At 43.4% G+C, this 22,307-nt stretch overlaps 2 protein-coding genes across 2 annotated transcripts in view; one reads left to right on the forward strand and one right to left on the reverse strand.

Annotated features, from left to right (window-relative positions):
• The window catches only part of ZNF592 (zinc finger protein 592), a 42,499-nt gene that overhangs the window by 12,095 nt on the left and 8,097 nt on the right, over positions 1–22,307 (reverse strand). The window contains exons 2-3 of the mRNA XM_081838735.1: positions 16,964–19,347; positions 1,283–1,461 (exon numbers count right to left, since the gene is read on the reverse strand). Of these exons, the coding sequence (XP_081694861.1) occupies positions 1,283–1,461; positions 16,964–19,339 (2,555 nt within the window). The 5' untranslated portion in view covers positions 19,340–19,347. The remainder of the gene's footprint in view (positions 1–1,282; positions 1,462–16,963; positions 19,348–22,307) is intronic.
• Positions 7,845–9,572, forward strand: LOC309329676 (tigger transposable element-derived protein 1-like; the record flags this gene model as incomplete). Its single annotated transcript, XM_081840693.1, has 3 exons — positions 7,845–8,009; positions 8,185–8,732; positions 9,510–9,572. Exons 2-3 carry the CDS (start codon positions 8,211–8,213, stop codon positions 9,570–9,572), a joined length of 585 nt encoding a protein of 194 aa, XP_081696819.1. The 5' UTR covers positions 7,845–8,009; positions 8,185–8,210.

Below are 22,307 nucleotides of genomic sequence, written 5' to 3' on the forward strand. Positions count from 1 at the left end.
GGGCTTCAGTGCTTTTATTCCAAGCAAATCAAGTCACTTAGGAGTCTGCTAAGCACCCTTTAATTCATGCTGCATTGTTCCACCTAAGCAATAAAGAAGTATTTGGTGCTCATCTTGCTCTTGCTGCCAAACGTCCTCTTTTACATCAAGGGTGGGGAAGCTGTGGTCTCTCCATGTGCTGCTGGACTCGCATCAGCCCCAGTCAACGTGGTCAACAGCCAGTGATGATGGCAGCTATAGTCCAGCAATTTATATTCTACTTTCAATGGTTAAAACTATGCTCAAGGAGGCTTACAACATGAAAAAATGCATTTGTAATTACAAATATAACAAATATTGTCAGAAACAATACATTTAAAAAATCAGGAGGTACACAACCAAATTGAACAAGTTCCACATAAAACCATAAGAAAATCTAAAAATAAAGATACAAAAAATAAATACCAATAACAGAAACAAACCCTGCTAATAACCCCCACCCTAAACAATACCCAAGAGTCTGTTCAGCAGCCTCAGCTTTTGTAGCTGGAGTCAGTCAGCGTACCACCTTTCCAGGCCAGGTGGGAAAAGGCCTGCAAGGCAGGGAGCAGGTCTTCCAGGACTCACAACCAAGATGGCCACATCAAAAGGGCCATAAGTTCCCTGCCTGTAACATAAAGTCAGTATTGCATCTGTACTTCTTCAGTTAAGACACAGAAACACCAAATTTTAGATCAATTCAGTTTCCCCCCCTATGGATACTATTTATTTTTAAAATGCCTAATCCACCGTTTATCCAGATGGTAGTGAATAAAAATAAAAATGCAATATAATAAAAAACACCACCACAGTACCCTCCTTTGCAAGCAACAAAACTGAGAAGCCAGAAAGCGACAGAACTATAAAGCATACAGAGGAAGCAAACTACGTCTCAGAATCAGGCCATCACTACTTCATAACCTTTAAGAGGGCTGTGAAAGACCATCGAAAAAGCCCTGGCATTTGCAGCATTTTCTCCTCTCTTAGCCTGCAAGCACAGAAGAACACTCGTTGCCAAAGTGTCTATAAAGATGTGCCTCCTGAAGGCACGGCAGGAGAAACACGCCTTATCAGCATTTGATATCCTGAAACTGTCAGCCTGTCTGATCACCAAACAAGTTGGCAGCCAAGCTGTGTGGCGTGAAAAGGATTTGATAAAATTTTAAGCTCAATTCCCCCTCGCCCCGTTCATCCCCGCTCAGTGTGCATTAAATGTCATGACACATCTTCACCGTGCACCACCACCCCTCAATTGAACACAAACCTGTAGCCAACTTTGCGCGAGTAATGAAGGCAGTTCTCCTTGACGTGGGTTTGGAAATAGGCCGACCGGCAAATGGCACCACACTCTGGGCAGCAATAAGGGGATTTGTGAGCATGGATTCTTTGATGAGCACAGTAACTGCACTTGTTGGGCAACAGCATCTGGCATACTTGACAAGTCTAAAGGAAGAAAAGGGAGACACCACAATTAGCCATTCTTGCTGCACTCTTCACACCATTTTCCTGCTTCTTTCCATTACGAGAACTTCTACCAACAGAACTTCTTACATAAATCCTATGTTCTCCCTTTATCTTCTTACCTTTGCCATGCCACTTCCATGTTCTATAGGGTGCCCACATACCGCTGGCATTAAATGGTATCCCTACCAATGAAAATTTGGCTTTCTTCGGCAAGTATTTTTTCCCCAGGGGTGTGTGTGAAAAGAAAGAGAGGTCTAACGTAATGCTTATTCTACTTTCCAAACACCAGGACCATGTTGTAAAGAGAGCTGTAAGGATTTTCCAGTGACAAGTCGTTCCAAAGTCAAATCCCAACGTACTTACCAGTAGAAAGAATTCTGAGGAAGCACTGAAGCCAGGCAACCGTCTTTCCAAGCCAACTTAACATTAGCACCATATTTTCCGGCACCTGAGCAAGGGAATTTCAAGGCCTCTCCCAGATCCCCACCCAAAGTGGTTCCTTTTGAAACTGCCATAGTTTGTAAGGCCCAGAGTTCAAAAGCAATGGACATCCAGATAGCGGGAATTATCAATGCAACTGTCTTGGAGCTGGGTACACATGGCTGAGCAAGGATGTGATGATGGTGTTATCTTTGAAGCAGGAAATGAAAAAATGAAATTCCAAACACCTCTATTTATTTATTTATTTATTTAGCATTGGTAGAACACCAACACATTTCATATCCAGAGATCTCTGAACCCAGTGATTAGGGATAACCGAAACAACTAGTAACTGTCTCTGGCTTAGCAACCACTTACTGAAAAAGCTTACCAGAGATCTTAGGCTTGGAGGTCTCTCTCCTTGTTTTCTAAAAGGTGCTCTTTTTTAGCCAACTGGCTCTGCAGATGAAATGATGTGCTGTGGTCCAGACCTACTCCTTCCTTGGGCCTGAACCAGTTTCCACTGTATGTCCTTATGGGTTTGGGAAAGAAGGAACCTCTTGGAGGGTGACAAGTCCAACAGGCACCTCATGCTTACAGGCCAGTAGCACAACACCCACTCCCACCATCCCACAGCTCTCCTCCCTGTGCTGGCTACCTTCTTATGTGAGGTTCTGCAAGAAGCATAGAGTAAAGGCCACCCCACAGTCTCCAGATCAAGCCATGAGTTGACAATGCCGACAAGTTGTGCCTTTCCAACCACTGTGCGTCACAACCAAGCCAGGTGGCCTTAATGGCGAAGCTGTTGGCTCCCAGCCACAAATTCCAAGCAGCTAAGGCAGGACTGAGAAGACACACAGCTGAATTACAACTCCTGTTAACAAGTTATCATTTCCAAAACATCCCAAGACTTGCCTCTCCACGTCACTTGGAACTGCAGCATGAGGAAAGCACAAGTAGTGTGACACACCTACCAGCTGTAATCTGGTGTCCTCAACCAACATCCAAGTCTTGATAACTATTTCTACACAGCATTAATTTACAAGCTGTTGCCATCCACAGTGACCCTCTGGCCTAATGCTCAAGTTCAATATGTAAGACCGCCCAAGTTTTCAAGAGCTGGAGAACCAAAGAAACATTCACTTCTGAAGCTGCTCAGGCATCATGCCCAGATCCAAACAGTTTGGTTAGTGGCCAGGCTTTCAAGAACTGAACCCGGGATGGCTGTGTCCAAGGCTGGTGACCTACCTACAGCAATAGCCAGGACAGCTGAGCACTGTGCAACTAAACTCCTAGAGATAGCCTGCAAAAAACATTGATTGGATCACATTAACTCCAGTCAGCTCTAGCATCTACAACCAAAGAAGGCAAGGGTAGATAGTGGACCACTGACCAATTTGCGGTGGACCTACTGGCACCTGCTCATTGCTGGGATTCTTGCAGTGAATGCAATTTGCTATGTGTAGCCTTCTATGATCCAACAAGGAGCTTCTTAAGCTAAAATCATTTGAGTTAGACCTTAACAATTAAAGAGAATCCAAGTACACATTCTTGCTTCTGTAGATCACAAATGACATCAACCCACTTCTGGTCTACACAACAAGGCACACAGTCAGCACTTCTGCTTCCTGGGCCTTCTGTGCTTTGATTCAACCCTAAACATCTTTCCTTTCTCTGCCCTTGAACTTTTGTCACTCTCTGTGCAGTTTCCTGCCTCCCACCAGTCATGGCTATTCTTGAAGCCCACGTCATGGCTTGCTGCCAATACAGACAATTTGGATTTGACAGAGGATTGTGCCCTGACACTGCAAGACAGCTCTCCTGCTGATCATTCCATTTTTCTACACAAGTTACAGCAATTTCATCAGAGGCCTTATCATTGTCCCTGAAAGACTCGCAATCCAAGTACTGAATGTTTACTTGACTTACGTACATATGTTTCTATTAATAGCCTCAGAATGGTTTTAAATAGTTACCTATTTATATTTTTATTCTGTGCTTTTAGAAAGTCTTTAGTTATTGTTAATATAACTGGTTATCACACACACCCTAAAAATTTGGACCTTTGGGCCTCAAAACACAGTAAACACTGAAATTCCAGACTAAAAGCTCAGGAACAATAGTCCAGAATTTCAACAGCCTACAAGCCTGCCTCTTCCCATCTCCTTACCCCTTAAGATCAACACTGGACTGCACCCCTGCAGGTGGCAAGGAGTGTCAGACAGCAGAACGCTTCTGACCCCTTCCCCTACAGAAAAAACCTCTGCATATGGAAAGCAGATGAAAGAGGATGAAACTTCTTCCTGACATATTAGCTGTCTACATGAGAGAGGATTTTTACACAATGGGAAATTTGAGCATACTGTTCCCCCACTGCCAGCAGCTTTAGGTAGCACACATGGGGAAAGACTACAGGAACTATGGAATTTCAACATTTAGTGTACTCTGGGGCCCAAAGGTCCTGATTCGCAGAGAGTGTGTGGTGATTGCTTTAATTGGAGTCATGTTTTGGATGCTTAAATCGGGAGTTGGTCTAAGATTCTTCTTTCATAGCAGCTGCCTGATACACATTCAGAATCCAATTTATTCATGCTACTGTTTCATCAAGACCATCCAGTCTAATTTTGTGAAGTGGAAATGTTTATGTAAAAACTGAAATTATCATAGGCTTATGAAAGTACAGTGGTGCCCCGCAAGACGAATGCCTCACAAGAAGGAAAACCTGCTAGACGGAAGGGTTTTCCGTTTTGGAGGCGCTTCGCAAAACGAATTTCCCTATGGGCTTGCTTCACAAGACGAAAATGTCTTGTGAGTTCCTGTGGGTTTTTTTTCCTCCCCCCCCCCTTTTTCTAAGCCGCTAAGCCACTTATCAGCTGATCCGCTAAGCCGCTAAAAGCTGCTAAAAGCCGCTAAGCCGCTAATAGCGCTAATCCACTAAGCCGTCAATGGGCTTGCTTTGCAAGACGAAAAAACCGCTAGACGAAGAGACTCGCGGAAGGGATTAATTTCGTCTTGCGAGGCACCACTGTAATGCAAGTTACTGAAAAGCTGTGATAAGAAATGTGAGTAAAAAGGAGGAAAAATTGGGTAATAATCCACAACCATTTAAGCCCTAGAAGTTTTTCCTACCGAATTCTGTATGTTGTGGATTTAACCTTTTTTCTCTACTGTTGTATGATATGTATGCCCTTGTTGTATGGTATGTATGCTCTTGATGTCTGGGAAATACTTAAGAAGGCTTTGCCAATGAAAGCTACCAAATTATCTCAAAATTTAAATTCTAAGGTCCTCCCAAGCCTCATGAGCTTCACCAATTCACTGGAGTCAAATCTCCACTATCATTTATCTCCTTTTCATTTATCTCAGCTCTTCTTCACTTTATGCTCCCATCATTGCATCAGGCTGTAGCAGAGCGATCGATGGGAGCAGGACCACTCCATTAGCTCTGCTGAGAAACCAGCTCCACGTGGAGCGTCCTCTCCATAAATGGCTTCCATTCCAGTTGGTCATTATAAGAAGAACTATGCAAAAGAGTTAGTGCCTGCGTTTGCTTGTTTCCCTTTTCCCTCCTCATTCCTTTGTCCTGTGTCTTTTAGACTGAAAATCTGTGGGCAGGAACTGTCTTGTTTCATTAATCTTATGTAAGTCTCTCTTGAAAATTTTTGGTTGAAAAGCAGAGTACATTAATAAATTAATCTATAGAGGAACAGTTGTGATGGTCCTTGATCATCTAAGTCAGGCACCCCCAACATTCGGCCCTCCAGATGTTTTGGCCTACAACTCCCAAGATCCCTAGCTAACAGGACCAGTGGTCAGGGATGATGGGAATTGTAGTCCAAAACATCTGGAGGGCCGAAAGTTAGGGAAGGCCTGATCTAAGTAGTACTTCAGGGTCTCTGTTGTTTCTAGCCTCCTAAACACCTGGTGAACTGTCAGGCAGATCTTCAGGGAGAGGGAGGTTAGGTGGGGAGAGAACCTAGTTTAGAAAAGGATGTTGGTAAAATAGTAGTTTTACTAGTTCCCACTCACTATCTCCTGCAAACCCACGAAGATACTTAACTACTGAATAATGCTTAGCAATTGGGTAGACACTACAATGGTACTATCTGTTTAATTAAAGGGAAATAGATAAAAATAATCAGGCAGAACCCAGCACCAAATGTTGTATTTCCATTGTATGTTCCCAAGGGAAAAGTAACTTCTGACTTTAACGCTTTCACTGCAACATAAAACTAAAGTGTGCATTAAGTAAATAGAGTACACATATTCTCAGATTTCTAAAGTGAAGAGAGTCCCTTTCCTACCATTGAGGCAGCTGCCCATTCCATAATGCTACCTGAGCAAAAGACTTGCACATCCCTTATCTGCAACTCTGAATCTCTCTCATCCTAGTGTTTCATTGCAGTAGCTTGTATTTAATCAAATATTTGACTTCAGTATACAATTAGAAACTGTGATATGCTACAAATACAGCTGCATACAAAGGAATGTGGTCAGTTGACAGGTTTAGAATTAAATTATCCAAATTAAAAAATAAATTATCTGTACAGGACCCTTGTACCAACAGGACCGCCTCTCCTGGTATGCCCCGCGGAGGACCTTAAGGTCCACAAATAACAACATTTTGGAGGTCCCAAGCCGCAAAGTGGTTAGATGGGTCTCAACTAGGGCCAGGGCCTTTTCAGTACTGGCCCCAACTTGGTGGAACACTCTGTCACAAGAGACTAGGGCCCTGCGGGACTTGACATCTTTCCGCAGGGCCTGCAAGGCAGAGCTTGGTCTTTGGTTTGAATTCAGTCTGACCCTTATGTTTTCCCTCCCCTTATGGTTTTGAATTATGGGCTACTATTAAAATGAGGCTGCATTTTAAATTATATTTTAACCCATATTTTAATAAACTGGTGTTTGTTTGTTTGTTTGTTTGTGCCCCCCCCCAATTATGTTTTGTTGTAATTTTATTGGTGTTAGCTGAGCCCGGCTCTGGCTGGGGAGGGTGGGGTATAAATATTATTATTATTATTATTATTATTATTATTATTATTATTATTATTACAGTAGTGCCCCGCAAGACGAATGCCTCGCAAGACAAAAAACTCGCTAGACGAAAGGTTTTTTCGCCCGCGATTTGCCTCGCAAGACGAATTCCCCTATGGGCTTGCTTCGCAAAACGAAAACGTCTCGCGACTTTGTTTCCTTTGTGTAAAAACCGTTAAAACCAAGGGTGCTTAGCTTGAGCAGCTGCAGTTGCGACTTGACTTCGAGGAGCAACTGTTAGCACGTGGTTTGGTAGCCTTTTCTCAGACTTTGCTCACTTTTGAAGATTTTCCAAAACTTTTCCAGAACTTTTCCAGAACTTCTCTTTCATCCATTTGGTAAGTTAAACTTTTAAAACTTTTTTGGGGGGGTTTGGATTTTGGGTTGGGGTGTTTGGGATTCAAGGACTTGGTGTTGGGAAGGGGTTTGCGATAATCTGGGGGCTTGTGGGCCTTTTGGGGGAATTTTTATGATTTTCTGTGACCACTGGGCCAGGTTGATTTTTTTTGAAAATTTTTCTGAGTTTGAATTTCTGAGTGCTGGCTGGCTAGGGGAACTGTTGGGGAGGTTTCTGCAGAAATCTGGGACCATGTGGGGTTTTTTGGGGAATTTTTATGATTTTTCTGTGACCACTAGGCATGGTTGTTTATTTTCAATTTTTTTTTTCTGAGTTTGAATTTCTGAGTGCTGGCTGGCTAGAGGAACAGTTGGGGAGGTTTCTGCAGAAATCTGGGACCATGTGGGGTTTTTTGGGGAATTTTTATGATTTTCTGTGACCACTGGGCCAGGTTGTTTTTTTTTGAAAAATTTTCTGAGTTTGAATTTCTGAGTGCTGGCCATGTTGTTATTTTTTGAAATTTTTTTTTGTCTGGGTGGGGAAGCAGTTGGGGAGGGGTTTGCAATTTCTGTGTTGTGGGTGGGTTGGTGCGTGTCTGTGGGAGCAGTTGAGGTTTTTGAAGACATTGGTGATTTTTGAAGCTTTTCCTAAACTTATTTTGCAGCCATTTGAGGTTTCTGAGGACTTCGGTGGTTGATTGTTGAAGCTTTTCCAGAACTTCTCTTTCATCCATTTGGTAAGCTAAACTTTTAAAACTTTTTTGGGGGTTTTTGGATTTTGGATTTGGGGTTGGGGTGCTTGGGATTCAAGGCCTTGGTTCTGGGTTTTAATTTCTGTGTGGTGGGTGGCTGGCTGCTTTTGTATTTTTTGGGTTTGAAGCACATCACTGATTTTTTTTTTCTGTTTCTGAGTTTACGAAGGTAGGAGCTGTGCTGCCATGGGACCCAAGAAGACTGCTGCTGCGGTGGCCGGCGAGAGGAAGAAGGAGAAGGTGACGCTGGAAATGAAGAAGGAGATCATCTGGAAGCACGACGGCGGAATGCGTGTGACGGACATCGCCAGGGAGTACGGCAGGAACCCATCGACCATCGGGACCATCCTGAAGATGAGGGAGAAGATCCTGGCGACTGATGCAGCCAAGGGAGTCACCAGGATCGTGAAGAACCGCCCAGCTGTCCTGGAGGAGGTCGAGAAGTTGCTGCTCATCTGGATAGAAGAGAAGCAGCGTGCAGGGGACACAGTGTCTGAGGCCGTCATTTGTGAGAAGGCCAAGGCCTTGCACGCTGACCTCATCCGGGAACAGCCAGGAACCTCAGCCGAGCCAGAAGTCTTCAAGGCTAGCAGAGGTTGGTTTGACCGGTTCAAGACAAGATCTGGCATCCACAGTGTGGTCAGGCATGGAGAGGCTGCCAGTTCTGATGTTCCTGCGGCTGAAGACTTTGCAGCGGAGTTCCTGGAGGTTGTGACGACGGAGGGCTACGTTCTGCAGGCAGAGGCTGCGCAGGAGCAGGCCTCACTGGAAGAGGAGGAAGCAACTGAGGAACGGCTGTCCTCCGAAAGACTGAGGGACATTTGCCAGAAGTGGAAGGAGGTGCAGACTTTTGCAGATCTACACCACCATGAGAAGCACGTGGCACATGACGCTGGGAACTTTTATGATACGAGGGTCATGTCGTCTTTCAGGGAGCTGCTGAAAAGGCAGATAAAGCAGCAGACTATGGACAGGTTCTTGACCAAGAAGCAAAGAGTGGAAGAGGAGCCTTCTTCGAGTGGTCCCCCAGAGTCTTAGAAAATGTACTGTACACTTTGTTGATTTTTAAATGTTTTTCTGTCATGTTTATAAAGTTAATTTATTTTCCCTTCAATTTTTGAACTGCTCTTTACAGTATGTGTGACTTTAAAGAGCAGTTAATAAACTGTTGTTGTACCAAATTTGGCTTTGTTTGGACTTTTTTTGACCATAGGAACGCATTAATTGATTTTCAATGCATTCCTATGGGATTTCGTGCTTCGCAAGACGAAAAATTCGCTAGACGACAAAAATTGCGGAACGAATTAATTTCGTCTTGCGGGGCACCACTGTATTATTTTAGTGTTATCTATTGAAATTACATTTTCATTTGTATAGTTGTAAATTAATCTGTCACTCACGGTTTCCATAATGAAAGTTTAGTTATTCAATACACCTGGCCCATGTTCTCCACAATTCCATGCCTCTTTTTCTCCTGATTTGCAGGACAAATGCATCACTTTGCCAGTATGGATGAAACAGGCATATATACATAACACTAACCTTTAGCCCTCCAGATGTTGCTGGATTACAACTCCCACAATCCCACCACTGGCCTCCAACAACATCCAGAGGGCTGCACATTTGTCACCTCTGACACAACCCTATACCAGTTTGTCACTGCATCTGACCCACCCAAGTGTCATAAAATATGAACAAAGATTCTGCACTGTTATGTGTCTACAGAAAACACAAAGAATAATAATTCCTAACTTTACTCCTAGGTTGTGGTGTTGGAAATATCAATTTAAAATCAACCAAGGGGCTCTTTAATGATGGATACTCAAGACAAATTTTCTAACTTTCAGCAGCCATAATCATAAAAAAGAAGGCTCATTTAGCCCGGAAATGAGTCCTCCTTTATCGGCATTTTGAAGACACATCACTTAAGCCAATGTTTTTACCCAAAAGGGTGAACAGGAGTAACAAAGTCACCTTAACTAAAGCTGACATCTGTCCTATTGCCAACAAAGATCACAGTCAATGGGAAGAATAACTATCAGCAACTCCAGAGATTATGCAAGGAAAATCCAAGAGGTCTAATCAATTAACTGCAGTTCTGAATAAAAATTACCCTCCAGATTCAGCAGGCGGGACTGTTCCAGAAGAAGAGGATTTGCTGAGTAATTCTGTTAACCTACCAAATAAAGAGCAAAGTGACATTCTCACCAAACTAGCTAAGTTACAGTCCAGGTTGACCCAAGTACAACAGCATGGACAACAAAATGTTGGTGAAACAATTGACAATCAAGCCTTTTGCCCACAAGCTGTGTCTCCAAAGTGTATAGTTAAAAAGAGGGCTACCAGAGGAACTTCGAAGTGTATAGATGCAGAGCTGCAAACTCAACCCCCCTTGGAATATGATAGGGTGAGGGACAATCCTGATGGCATGACTATGAATTCCTGGCTGAGCTATCAGAAATTAGCTCCAAATGTAATAGGTAGTCCTCTCCCGAGAATCAAAAAGGATACAGTGGTGCCCCGCAAGACGAATACCTCGCAAGACGAAATACTCGCTAGACGAAAGGGTTTTCCGTTTTTCAAGGTGCTTCGCAAGACGAATTTCCCTATGGGCTTGCTTCGCAAGACGAAAACGTCTTGCGAGTTCTTGCGATTCCCCCCCCTTTCCCCCCTTTTTCTAAGCCGCTAATAGCGCTAATCCGCTAATGGCTGTGCTCCGCAAGACGAAAAAACCGCTAGACGAAGAGACTTGCGGAACGAATTATTTTCGTCTTGCGAGGCACCACTGTACTAACATCGTTGAATGTGTTCTTACTGATAAGAGGAATGGAAGCGGTTTTTTTAGAAAAACGATAAATCAATATTTCCTGAAGTTTGGGCCACAGCCCTATATTCAAAAAGGGCCTTACATTCAATCTAGCTAGTTATAGACCAAGTAGCTTGTTACCATTAATTAGCAAATTATACGCAAAGCATCTTTACAATAAGCTAATTGACTGGATAACTGATGAAACTATTCTTGCTGAAGAGCAAGCAGGATTTAATTGAGTCAGATCCACTATAGATCATTGCTTTGTACTAGTTCATTTTGCAGATGAGTGGTATGTTAAGAAACTAGGTGGTGTGCTATATGCAGCTTTCATTGATCTGAAAGTTGCATTCGATTCAATCTCTCGAGTAAGACTGTTGGGTTAGTTGAACTCTTAAATACAGATAAAATATTATTGTTCTTGATTAAATGTCTATATAAAAACACTGTGCTGAAAGAGTGTTGCTCTACAAATGGGCAGCTCACAGGATCTGTAGCAGCCACAAAGGGAGTTAAGCAAGGTTGCATCCTAGCTCCCGCACTGCTTTAATTATCATATTTTCCCGTGTATAACACACACACACACGTTTATAAGACTACCCCTAATTTTGGCTGCAACCAATCACTCATCCCCCCATGCATATATTCCGTGTATAAGATGATCCATGTTTTTTAACATTATTTTAGAGTAAAAAAACCCTAGTCTTATACACAGAAAAATACAGTATATCTAAAAATCACTGTCCAGAGTTTAACATCCCCAGAGTATCATGCCCCTAAACTGGCCACAAAAGCCATCTCTGTATTATTATACGCAGATGATGTGATACTTCTATCTCAAACAAAAATGGGCCTAAAAAGATGGATGAGGGCATTCTCAGGATACTGCCAAAGAGAACAGCTGGTTGTGAATTACAAGAAAACTGAAGTCATGGTGTTTTCAAGAAACTATAGGGCTCATAGATGGCATATGGATAATCAGCTGATCAAACAAGGTAAAGTCTTTAAATACCTCAGCCTTATTTTTCAGTCAATAATCTAGTAATTATTTAGTTCTGTCTTGGTCCAAATATACTTGCCAAATTCCTCCTGCATCCCACCTAAAGACTGCTATAAACTGCGGACATGGAAGCAACAACACTGCTCCCAGCTTTTTCTTCCTATCCTCCCATCTTGTTTAACATCCTGACTGACAAAGAGTTCTGAAGTACTGGAAAGCTTCCTCACTATTCTGGGTAATGTCCTAATAGAAGTATTGACCAACCGTGGATTCTCGGCTTTTCCTTTATTTGTATTCTCTATAACAGGCACAGGCAAACTCGGCCCTCCAGATGTTTTGGGACTACAACTCCCATGATTCCCAGCTAACAGGACCAGTGGTCAGGGATGATGGGAATTGTAGTCCCAAAAACATCTGGAGGGTCGAGTTTGCCTATGCCTGCACTATAATCTATAATCTATTGCTTGAAAGTTTATAGTGTGGTGACATGCTCCGGTTGCCCTGCTAGGGAAAGCAGCAATTACTGAAGTTCAACCACACTGTTTTTGTTTTTAATTAAGCCAAAAACTTCACCAATGAGAGACATGGAATTTGCACTAATTTTCTTGAAGGAAAGCCTACGTGCGGGAAAGAGGCAAGAACAGCACAGAGCTGCATAACTCACTGGCAAACACCCACTGGATAAAACCAGTTCCTTAGCTTACTCGTTTATTTCAGAAACATTGTAAGAGCTCACTTTATTTCGTGGGGTTTTTTTTGTTTTTACCCAAACCCAGATTTTATTGGAACGAATGCTCTCAAACAACTTCCCTGCGTCTCTTCAATTTCTCTATAGGACTTTGTACACATTGGAAGTTGCTGGCCATAGGCAGCCTGAATTCCACAAATACCCCCGGTACTGTAACTCAACCCCACCTACAGATGGTGTAGAAGAAAGCAGGAACGGGGACCTATGACCTCCCATCAGCACCAACCAGCATTGCCAATGGTCAGGGTGGGTGATAGGAGCCGCAGTTCAACAGCTTCTAGAAGTTCGCAGGCTCCCGACCCCTACTTCAGAGTAAGAGTGAGCTCTGGCCTTGCTAGCTAGGGGTGATGGGAGTTGTAGTTCAACAACATCTGGGGGCCCACAGGTTGAGAAAGGCTGCTAGGAGCTGGCAGTGATGTTTGACGATGGAAAGGCAGGTGTGTGACACCACCCTGTCTGTGCTGCCCAATACTGCTGCCCCTACCAGTGCACAGCTACAAATGAGCATTGATGGATTTTCCCCAATAGCAATTTTGAGCATGTTACTTCCTCTACCACCTAGTGTTGCAAAATCAGCATTGTCAATATTAACTCTTTTCTGGCATGAACCTCAACAGTTACTGGTTCAACTCCCTACCTTGAAGGGGTTGAAGTGGTTACAGAAAGCATCTGGTAACTACAATAAATCCCCCAAAATAAGACAGGTAAAACCAGTGCCATTTTTCCTGAAAAAGAGGTGCTAGAATTCCTGAAAAAGAGGTGCTAGAATTAATCACGAGCACCACAGACATACCTTGGAAGTCAAATGGAATCCGTTCCAGAAGTCCATTCAACTTCCAAAACATCCTGCAGCCAACTAGAATCCGTGCTGGATGTTCGGTTTCTGAAAATCATTCGAAAACCGGAACTATCACTTCCGGTTTCCGATCATTCGGGAGCTGAAACATTTGAGTTAACAGGCGTTCAGCTTCCGAGGTTCCACTGTAATGGCAATAGCGCCCACCTGAGAGGTGCCAGAACAAAAAAAGCCCAATCTAGCATTTAGCACTTAAGATGGAAGCCAGAACTGTATCTGTTTCCACTGCTGAGCTTATTCCAAGGGAATGCTCAACTCCAAATATGACATCTTCTCCACATGACTACACATGTATAGGCTACTGGGAAATAATTTTGCATTCAGTTGGCAACCTGAGAATTAATTAAGGTGTTGCAGCAGCCATGTGGAGGTCTGCTAAAATAAATTATACGTGGTTTCTCCATGCTTTGCGTGTAACAGGTGGCTCAAAACACCCCAGGTGTAACAGGTGGCTCAAAACACCCCTATATACAATCATGCGTAAGTTGGGGGATGCCTGAGCTACAGACTGGGCTAAGCAGGCTTTGTGATTTCTCTCCCAAATATGAACAGAAGAGGGGGGGAGGGCAGAAGACACAAAAATGCAACAACAAACTGGGATAAGAATAAAGCAAACTGTGTAAATGCCTATTATAAAAGCCGCACAGAACTGGAGCTGTGATTGCCAAGACAACTCTGAGTCAAAACCCAATAGGATTCAAGGAACTGTCAAGATTTCCAGTCAGCCCCAGTATCCTAGCCGATGGTTTCCAATACAGAATAGCCATTAGCCACTGTAGAATTGACACATCTAAGGATCTTAAAAAATTAAATTGGGTTGTATCAATAAAGACTGCACCCTGGAACTTTACATCACTTTTTACTGAGCAGCTGAAACTAGAGACTTTGCACACCTGAAGACTGTAAACACAAGTACACCAAAATCAGAAAGCGAGTGCCTGAAATCCATGGGACATACCATATTTACTCGAATCTAATGCTCACCCTTTTTGGCCAAATTATGTTGCAAAAAGGTGTGCATTAGATTCGATGGCACATTTACATTTGCCAGCAAATACTTTTTTTGGTTTCAAGGTTCTGAAAATTCAGGTGCGCATTAGACTCAAGTAAATGCGGTAATTCCAATTAATTGTGTTAGGGACATGGGTGCCAGTTCCCTCACAGTAGTATTTGTATAAGCAGCTAGGAATTTAGTTGTGTTCAACTAACTTTTACTCAGAGCAGATCCATTAATTAACTAAAATTAATGGACCTAAGCTAGTCATAGTTATTAATTTCAATAGGTTTACTCTAAGTAAAACACTACCAACAACCTTAGCCAAAAGGCTACTTTGAGTAAAAGCTAGCTGAATATAACTCATTGTCCTTTGCCAGTGAAATACTTCCAAGAATGCTCCTGGGCATTTTATGACATCACAGGATGATGTCAGAGCAACAAAGCCAGTGGCAGCCATAGGCCATAATACCGGGTCAGCTGACGTACTTGCACGTGTAAAAAGCATACCCTTCACTTGACCCCTTGCATAGGCCCAACAGAACTGAAAAGGGTGATGAAGTTGTTCTGATTTTGAGTGGAGTGCCCTACCTGGGTAAATGGAGCAGCCAAGTAATTTCGTTGTTCCCGAGAGGGGGCAATGACAATAAAGATATTATTATTATTATTATTATTATTATTATTATTATTATTATTGGATTAAACAGGAAATTTATTTCAATATTTTAATGCCAAAGCCTTCCTACCTTTTTCATTATTTTTTTCAACAGTTCTATCCCAAAGGCTTTCAAAACACGAAGCTTATTAAATAAAGCAAGGGAGTTAGAACATGGAGATGGCTGTTAATTACTAGTCCATTACTCCAAAACTAAATTGCAAGCCTACATAATGCTGCAAAAGGCATGCAGCAGGTGAGTGGGCGACAGAAAGCTTGTTGATGGAATTTTCGTTTCATTTCATTTCTCTTTCCTCTTCAATTTTACTGCTGATTATAAGTACCAGTAAGTAAAGGTATTGCTGGGGGGGTAAATTGCTGTTGAAACATCCTCAATGACCAATGGGGTACAATAACACAACCAAGGTTGTTTGAATTTCAACAATTCTGCAATCTGGAGAGCAGCAGATGAAGATAGGAAGTGAAAGTGTGATGAAGTGCCCTGCCACTTATTATTATTATTGTTATTATTAAAATTTGTATACTGCCCTATACTTGCAGGTCTCATGGCAATACAACATAAATCACAAAATATATAATGAAAACAAAAACAACCAATAAATAGGTCAACAGCTCATTTAGATGTAAAATGTTGGATCGGAGTTAACTGGGTTCTTAACAGTCCTGACCACTTTTACTTAGAATGATCACATACTGTTTTCAACATAACTTATGTCCATGTAAATGTGCCAAGGATTGCAGTCTGTCTAAGTATTACAGCTTTTGAGCTGAAAACTTTGGTGCCAAAACTATTATTTTGCTTCTTGCTTATCCAATTTTTGTATACTAAAGTAGCAACATATTTCAGATTCATTTCTTGTATGAAGAAGCATTGGCAAGATGGGAAGTGTGCAGAAAACCATTAGTTTAAAGAAACCTTTTGCATTCTCGGTCTAAAACAAGGTAAATATTTCCTGGGGAACATACCTGCATGTCACACTAAACCAAAGTTTCATGTGACATGAACAAGCAGGAACAAGCTGCAGCGAGTCTCAGGCTTGCATGGTGTTTCTACCCTTCAGTCAAAGAGGCAGCATTTCAAAGCTTCCACTTCTGTTTTTGATTAATCACAGCTCGCTATATTGTCCAGACTCAGAAACGTGGTTAATTTTAACTATGGTTAGTTTAAACAGGACTGCTTCAGGAACTATGGTTTGAAATTGGTTTGTCAACTGATCAATTCGGACGGCTAAGCAAAGCTCCTTCCACGTAGGAGTAAGACGGGAAGTGTGTGGGGACCAGGAGGGGACACACACAACACATTGGCTGCTATGCAAACCTGTTATTTTAGACCACAGTCTTCCATCTGCATAATTCTCTACATGTCATTGGGCAGAGAACTGAACGCTAGGTCCAGTTAATATTTTTGAATTAACACTGGCCAGAAATGGGCTGTTCACGTCGCCAACAAATGGAGCACAGCAAGCTACTTAAAAAAACTCTAGACAAATAAATCTATATAATAATAATAATAATAATAATAATAATAATAATAATAGCAGCTTTGAAATACATCAATCTCTTCTTCTCTCCCTCAGTAACTTGAGGGGATGAAGCAATTTATTTCTGGCACTGAATGGTTTATGCTGTATATTCAAATCATCTTAAATCACACATATAGATCACCATCTCCACGCTCTTTTCAGTCACCTGCCACTTTTCTTAGATTTGCACATAGTGTATATCTCCCAAGAACATGGAAAGATGCAGTTAACTAATCTCATGTGCCTATCTTAATGTACGTTTGGAGTGTCTGGCTGTTTTTAATCTAGGCCCAACAGAAAATAGCTCTGATCTTTATTTAGGAAGTGACTTACCAGTCCCTCATTATCTTCCGAGGTTCTCTGATAATGTGCTGCTAGGGCAACATAGTCCAGTGCCTGCTTATTACATTCAAAACACTTTAATCCGTGACGAATTAGTCTCAACGGGTCCGCATACAGGGGCAAAGCTGGCTGAGCATTTGTCGAGCTCCCAGTCCCGCTTCCCGGCGCAGCGCAAGTCTTATGCGGAAGAGGGGGCAACCGTGACGTCTGAGATGTCGAAGATGTTGAAGAGCTTGTTGGAGAAGGTGAAAACATTTGGTCTAAGGAAATGGGTTTCATGAACAGCTGAGAACACTGCATGATAAAGCCTTTGCTCTTGTGATCCCTCGCATGCTTGAGCAAGCTGCATTTGTTGAAGAACAGCAGCGTCGCCGAACACTGAGTGCACATGACTTCAATGTGGACACTTCTCCTGCTGTAATGCTGGGTGAGGCTTTTCTCTAAGGCAAACGAGTCGCCACATTCCAGGCAACAATACCCAGACGCAGGTAAGTGAATACTGCTGTCAAAAGGAGGGCTGAGGTTTGGAGTATAGATTGGCACAGGATTGGCACCATGCAACACTTTGTTGAATGCCTCGACGACAAGAGGAGCAGCTTTCTTAACCTGGTGCACAAGCGGCACAGACATCTGCGTGAGCTGGGACGGGCCGCGCCGCTGCACGGAAGATTTCGCCGCCACAGAAGCTGCAACGCTGTGGGGAACCAGGTTGAGATTGGCCAGGTGCACGGCTTTAGGAAGGAGGCTGGCAGGGTTACAGGGCTGCGCCACCACACCTGGCTGCTGCTTCTTGCTTGACGGCTGTCCCACAATACCTACTTTTATTGTCCCGCTGCTGCTGTTTGCCAGCAGGGGTGCACCAGGGGTGCTGCTTACAGGAATGTCTGCACTCATACTGTCAACGTGGGGACTTGCTAGGTTTGCCTCTTGAGCTGTGGCTTTAGCAAAGTCCTTGCATGACTCAGTGTCCATGGATGCATTTGGTTCTGGCGAAGGGAAGGATTTCACAAACTCTTCGGTTGCTGAACTCTCCACGGGCGATTCTTGAGGAGATTTTCCCAAGTCATCGGCTTCCGGCAGGATCCTTGTTACCATTCTTTTAATTTCACCAGAGGAGGTTTTAATAGTCTTGATCCTGACTTTGGGAATTGCTGGGGGTGAACCAGTTGCCACTGAAGGAGAGCCTTTGCTACTGCTGTCACTGCACACACTCCGGGGAGACTCAGGCTGCTTGCTGACTTTTCTTACCATCTCAAGGGGGCTTCTGGGACTCTTTGGTGACTTTGGCATCTTGGGGCTTCCCTTGATGCCATCTTTAAAGGACCCAGAAGACTCCTTCATCAAGTTTCCCTGGTCCTCCTTTGAGATGCCTGCAACCTTTTTGGCCTGAAGGGCTACAAGTGCAGCGACGCAGGATGAGAGCTTGGAGTGGGCAGGTTTGATACGCTGGCGAGGTGGAACTGACGAAGAGGAGTAGTTCATTTCAGGCACAGATCCTTTACTTTCACCCAAGTTATTGCTATGGAAATTGCCAAGCTGCAACCCTTCGCTGAGGAAGTTATTGGTGTCCACAAGATCTTTGACAGGGCCTTCCCGTTTCTCAGGGCTCTTGTCGCGTTCCCTCTTGCTAGCATCCACCCTGCTTTCTTGCAGTTCATGCATATCTATCTTTGGATCTCTTTTACAGTATTGATCAAACATACTTAACTCAGGTTCTGCTATCTTCTTACTAAGCAGATCTAGCAGCGATGGCCCGGTTGACATAAACCTACTAAACTCTGGTTCTGGCAAGGTCCTACTAAGCAGATCTAACACAGATGACCCAGTTGGAATATACATTGGATGCGGTGGAAAATAGGGAGTTTGGACATGTTTAGGTTTATCTACAATACTGTTATCTTTGAGTGCATCCTCCGGCTCAGGGCTGGAGATGGGGCTGAACTGACTGAATGTTGGTAAGGGCTCTGACTTTGTCTGTTCCAACTTTTCAGGATAGTTCCTCAAGCCATCACCATTGATGAAAGTGGAATCAAATTTCCCATAATTGTGAGTCTCCAGGGGAAGTTCAGACCCCCGGAATCCATTGTGCAGCAGGCCTGGTCCTAGGTGGTTGCCTTCCTTTTCTGCTTCAAATGACTCTTGTCGGCACGTGTTCTTCACAATGACACTCACAACTGGAATGTCAGAAGCTGGCGCTGCATGGGACAAGGATGCGCTTTCATCTATACAAATCCCGGACTGCTTGAGATGGTTTTCGTTCTCCTCACCAGCTGTCTGAATGGCTTCCTTGGCATCAAGGCTGGTTGGGTCAGGAATGTCAAAAGCAGCCAGCAAGTCATCAAAGTCTGGAGTTTTCATGTCCCCCATGATGAAAACTACAAAAAAAGCAAAACATTGTCAAAAGCATTCTCGGTGCGCATTTTCTGAATTTATCTCTCTTTCTAGAAATGCCAAGATTTGGGTTCATGCCTACTGTTCTATTAGTAGTTCCTATACTCTATGAAAAGCTTCTTCAACCTGGTTCTCTCTTTGGATGTTTTGGACTACTATTTGCAACATTCCTTGCTCATGCTGGCTGGGGATGACAGGAGTTGTAGCCCAAAACATCTTGAAGGGCCCTGTGTTAGGGAAGGCTTCTCTAGGGATTCAGTTGATTTTTCAGAAGACGACACACCCACACTTTCTAGAATGGGAATGAAAGGTGTTCTATTTATAATGAACAGACCACAAGCAGTCTCCTTGAGGCATGCTTTGCCTTTTCTAACTTCCTCCCCACTGCACACAGCTGCAGCAAGAAAGGGGCAGGGAACCCTGCAAATTTTCAGAAGGGGATTTACCTGTTGTTGCTGATACTCAAAACCCAAAGCCTATGGTTTTCCTTCTACAGATCGTGATGCAGTATTATATACTAAAAATAATGATAACCCAGGGGTGTGAGAAATATGCCACTCTTTCTAATAGCAAAACATCTTGGTCCAGTGCCTATCAGTTGAACAGTCCACAGACAAGGTTCATGCACAGTCAAGGGGCCTCGCCAGCTATGCAGAAATGCATTTTTGTAAATTAAAAGGGGGAAAGGACTTGAGGACGCTCAATGGATTCCAGAAGTTACTGAAAGTTGAGTGCATCAGCTGAAAGGAAGATACTGCAGCATAAGCTTTCGTGGACTAAAACCCACATTAAGAGATGCAAATAGGCTCCACCCCACTGAAGCTTTCTCTTTAGGCAAACACAGCTACCCTACTCGGAAGTGGCTTACTGTATCCTGAGGGGGCGGGAGACATGCCATGAGATTTTTAAAAATCTCATACCTGCACCATACAGGGAGGTTTCAGTATAGGGGAAAAGAAAAACAGTATATATTTTTTTCCTTTTCCTGCTCTCCAGAATCTCCTCCCCCTCTATCTTCGCACATCATAGCAAAAAAGTGCTCAACTTCAGGGCTAATAGCTCTTTTATAGCATGGCGAGGGAAAGTTTGAGGAGCGTGGGAAAGAAAAGCTCCCCCACATACCACAAGCCCTGAACAGCACTGCAAAGCATCTTTTCAGGCTGGCTAGAGCTCTGAACAGGAGAATTCCTGTTAAGGGCTCAGGATACACTGCAACACTTTGTTGCAGGTTCCCTCTATATAATAAACAAACAACCTTGTATTCCTGGCACCCTGGGGTTCTCCTCATTCTTCTTGTGTGTAGTTTACCAGGTGCTGCCTTGCTTTTTTGTAGTTACGGTTGGTACGTTTCTTGCAGCAAGCCCAGCCAAGGAGGGAAAGGGACTAAAGTGTGGCATAAACTGATTATTTGCAGTTGGTCTACAGCCACCAGGGGAAACAGTGCCAAAATACGCATTAGAGCAATCCCTTCCTGGCTGATAGAAAGGTTCACAGCGATGGCTCCTCTTTACCTCATGCCTTTCTGGGTTGCACACACAGGGTGATGATATAAGGGAATAATTATTTTGCTCCAGACTGCACAAAGGTCATACAAAGAGCAAAGTCCACTTTCTGCGATGTGCCCTCCAGAGCTGTCAAGTGTGACAACACAGAAAGTTAAAGGGGAAACTCTCCCATTCTCCTGCTGCAGAAGCCAAATACAACTGCAGAAGCTGGAACTTAAAACTCACGCCTTTTTATATAGCACAAGAGCGCCTAGGTACGGTATCCTATACTCCAGCCTTTGCCAACCTGGTGCCCTACAGATGTTTTGGACTCCAATTCCCACCAGCCCCAGCCAGAACAGGGGCTAAGTCTACATTGCCTATTGGCTGCCCAGCTGATAAGGGAAGGACTGTAGCTCCCCTGCTTTGCATGCAGAAGGGCCCAAGTTTGATCCCTAGTACAGTCGTGCTTTGGAAGTCAAACAGAATCCGTTCTGGAAGTCCGTTCCACTTCCAAAATGTTCCAAAACCAAATTGCGGATCCAGCAGCCAATCAGAAGCAGTGGAAGCCAAGTAAGACGTTCGGGTTCCAAAAGAACCGGAACAATCACTTCTGGGTTTGAGGCTTTCGGGAGCCAAAACGTCTGAGTTCCAGGGCGTTTGGGATCTCCAGGTATAGCTGAGAGAGAACCCTGCCTAAAATCCTGGAGAGCTGCTGCCAATCAGTGTAGCCAATACTGAGCTAGATGAACCAATTATCTGACTTGATATAAGGCATCATCCTATACAACTCAAAACATCTGGAGGGCTCCAGGTTGACAAAGGCTGCTGGACACCCTTCTCTTGACATCAGTTCAAATGCTTCAAGGAGTGTGTCAGCTGCTACAGTATGAGAAGCGTCATCTTCAAGTAACGTTTTCATTTTAATATGGCAGAAAACCCAACTGGCAAAGACAGATACATTATTTCATCTATATACTGCCCTTTCCCCAAGGAGCTTAGATTAGCATATGTAAGGACCATCCTGTTATATCTTCAGAACCACCATTTCCGATAGGTTAGGCTGAGAGAGATTGACTGGTCCAAGATCATGCTGCTTCACTGTAAAAATGGATGAACTAGCAAGAACAGGGCCCAGGATGATCCATGTTCAGGCAGAACTAGTATTTAAAAAGTACCTTGTTATGAAAATCATGAGCGCTACGCCAGGATGCAGCGCAGGGTTCAAAATTAGCCAGGCACCACCTCATATTTTGGACTTCAAACTCTACAATTCAATGAAAACCACAGGCCTTAAGCAAGAGTCTTGACAGCTGTTAGATACAGCCAAACCTGGTGAAATCAGCTTTCATCTGCACTGTGAGAAAGGGGAAAAAACAAGTATGGGGCCATATATAGATGTACTTAACTGTTCTGCAATTCTTCTGAAGACCACCACACTGAAACATACAAGCTACAAG

Source organism: Podarcis erhardii, assembly GCF_964252035.2.
Source record: "Podarcis erhardii genome assembly, chromosome: 14".
NCBI classification, from domain to species: Eukaryota; Metazoa; Chordata; class Lepidosauria; order Squamata; family Lacertidae; genus Podarcis; species Podarcis erhardii.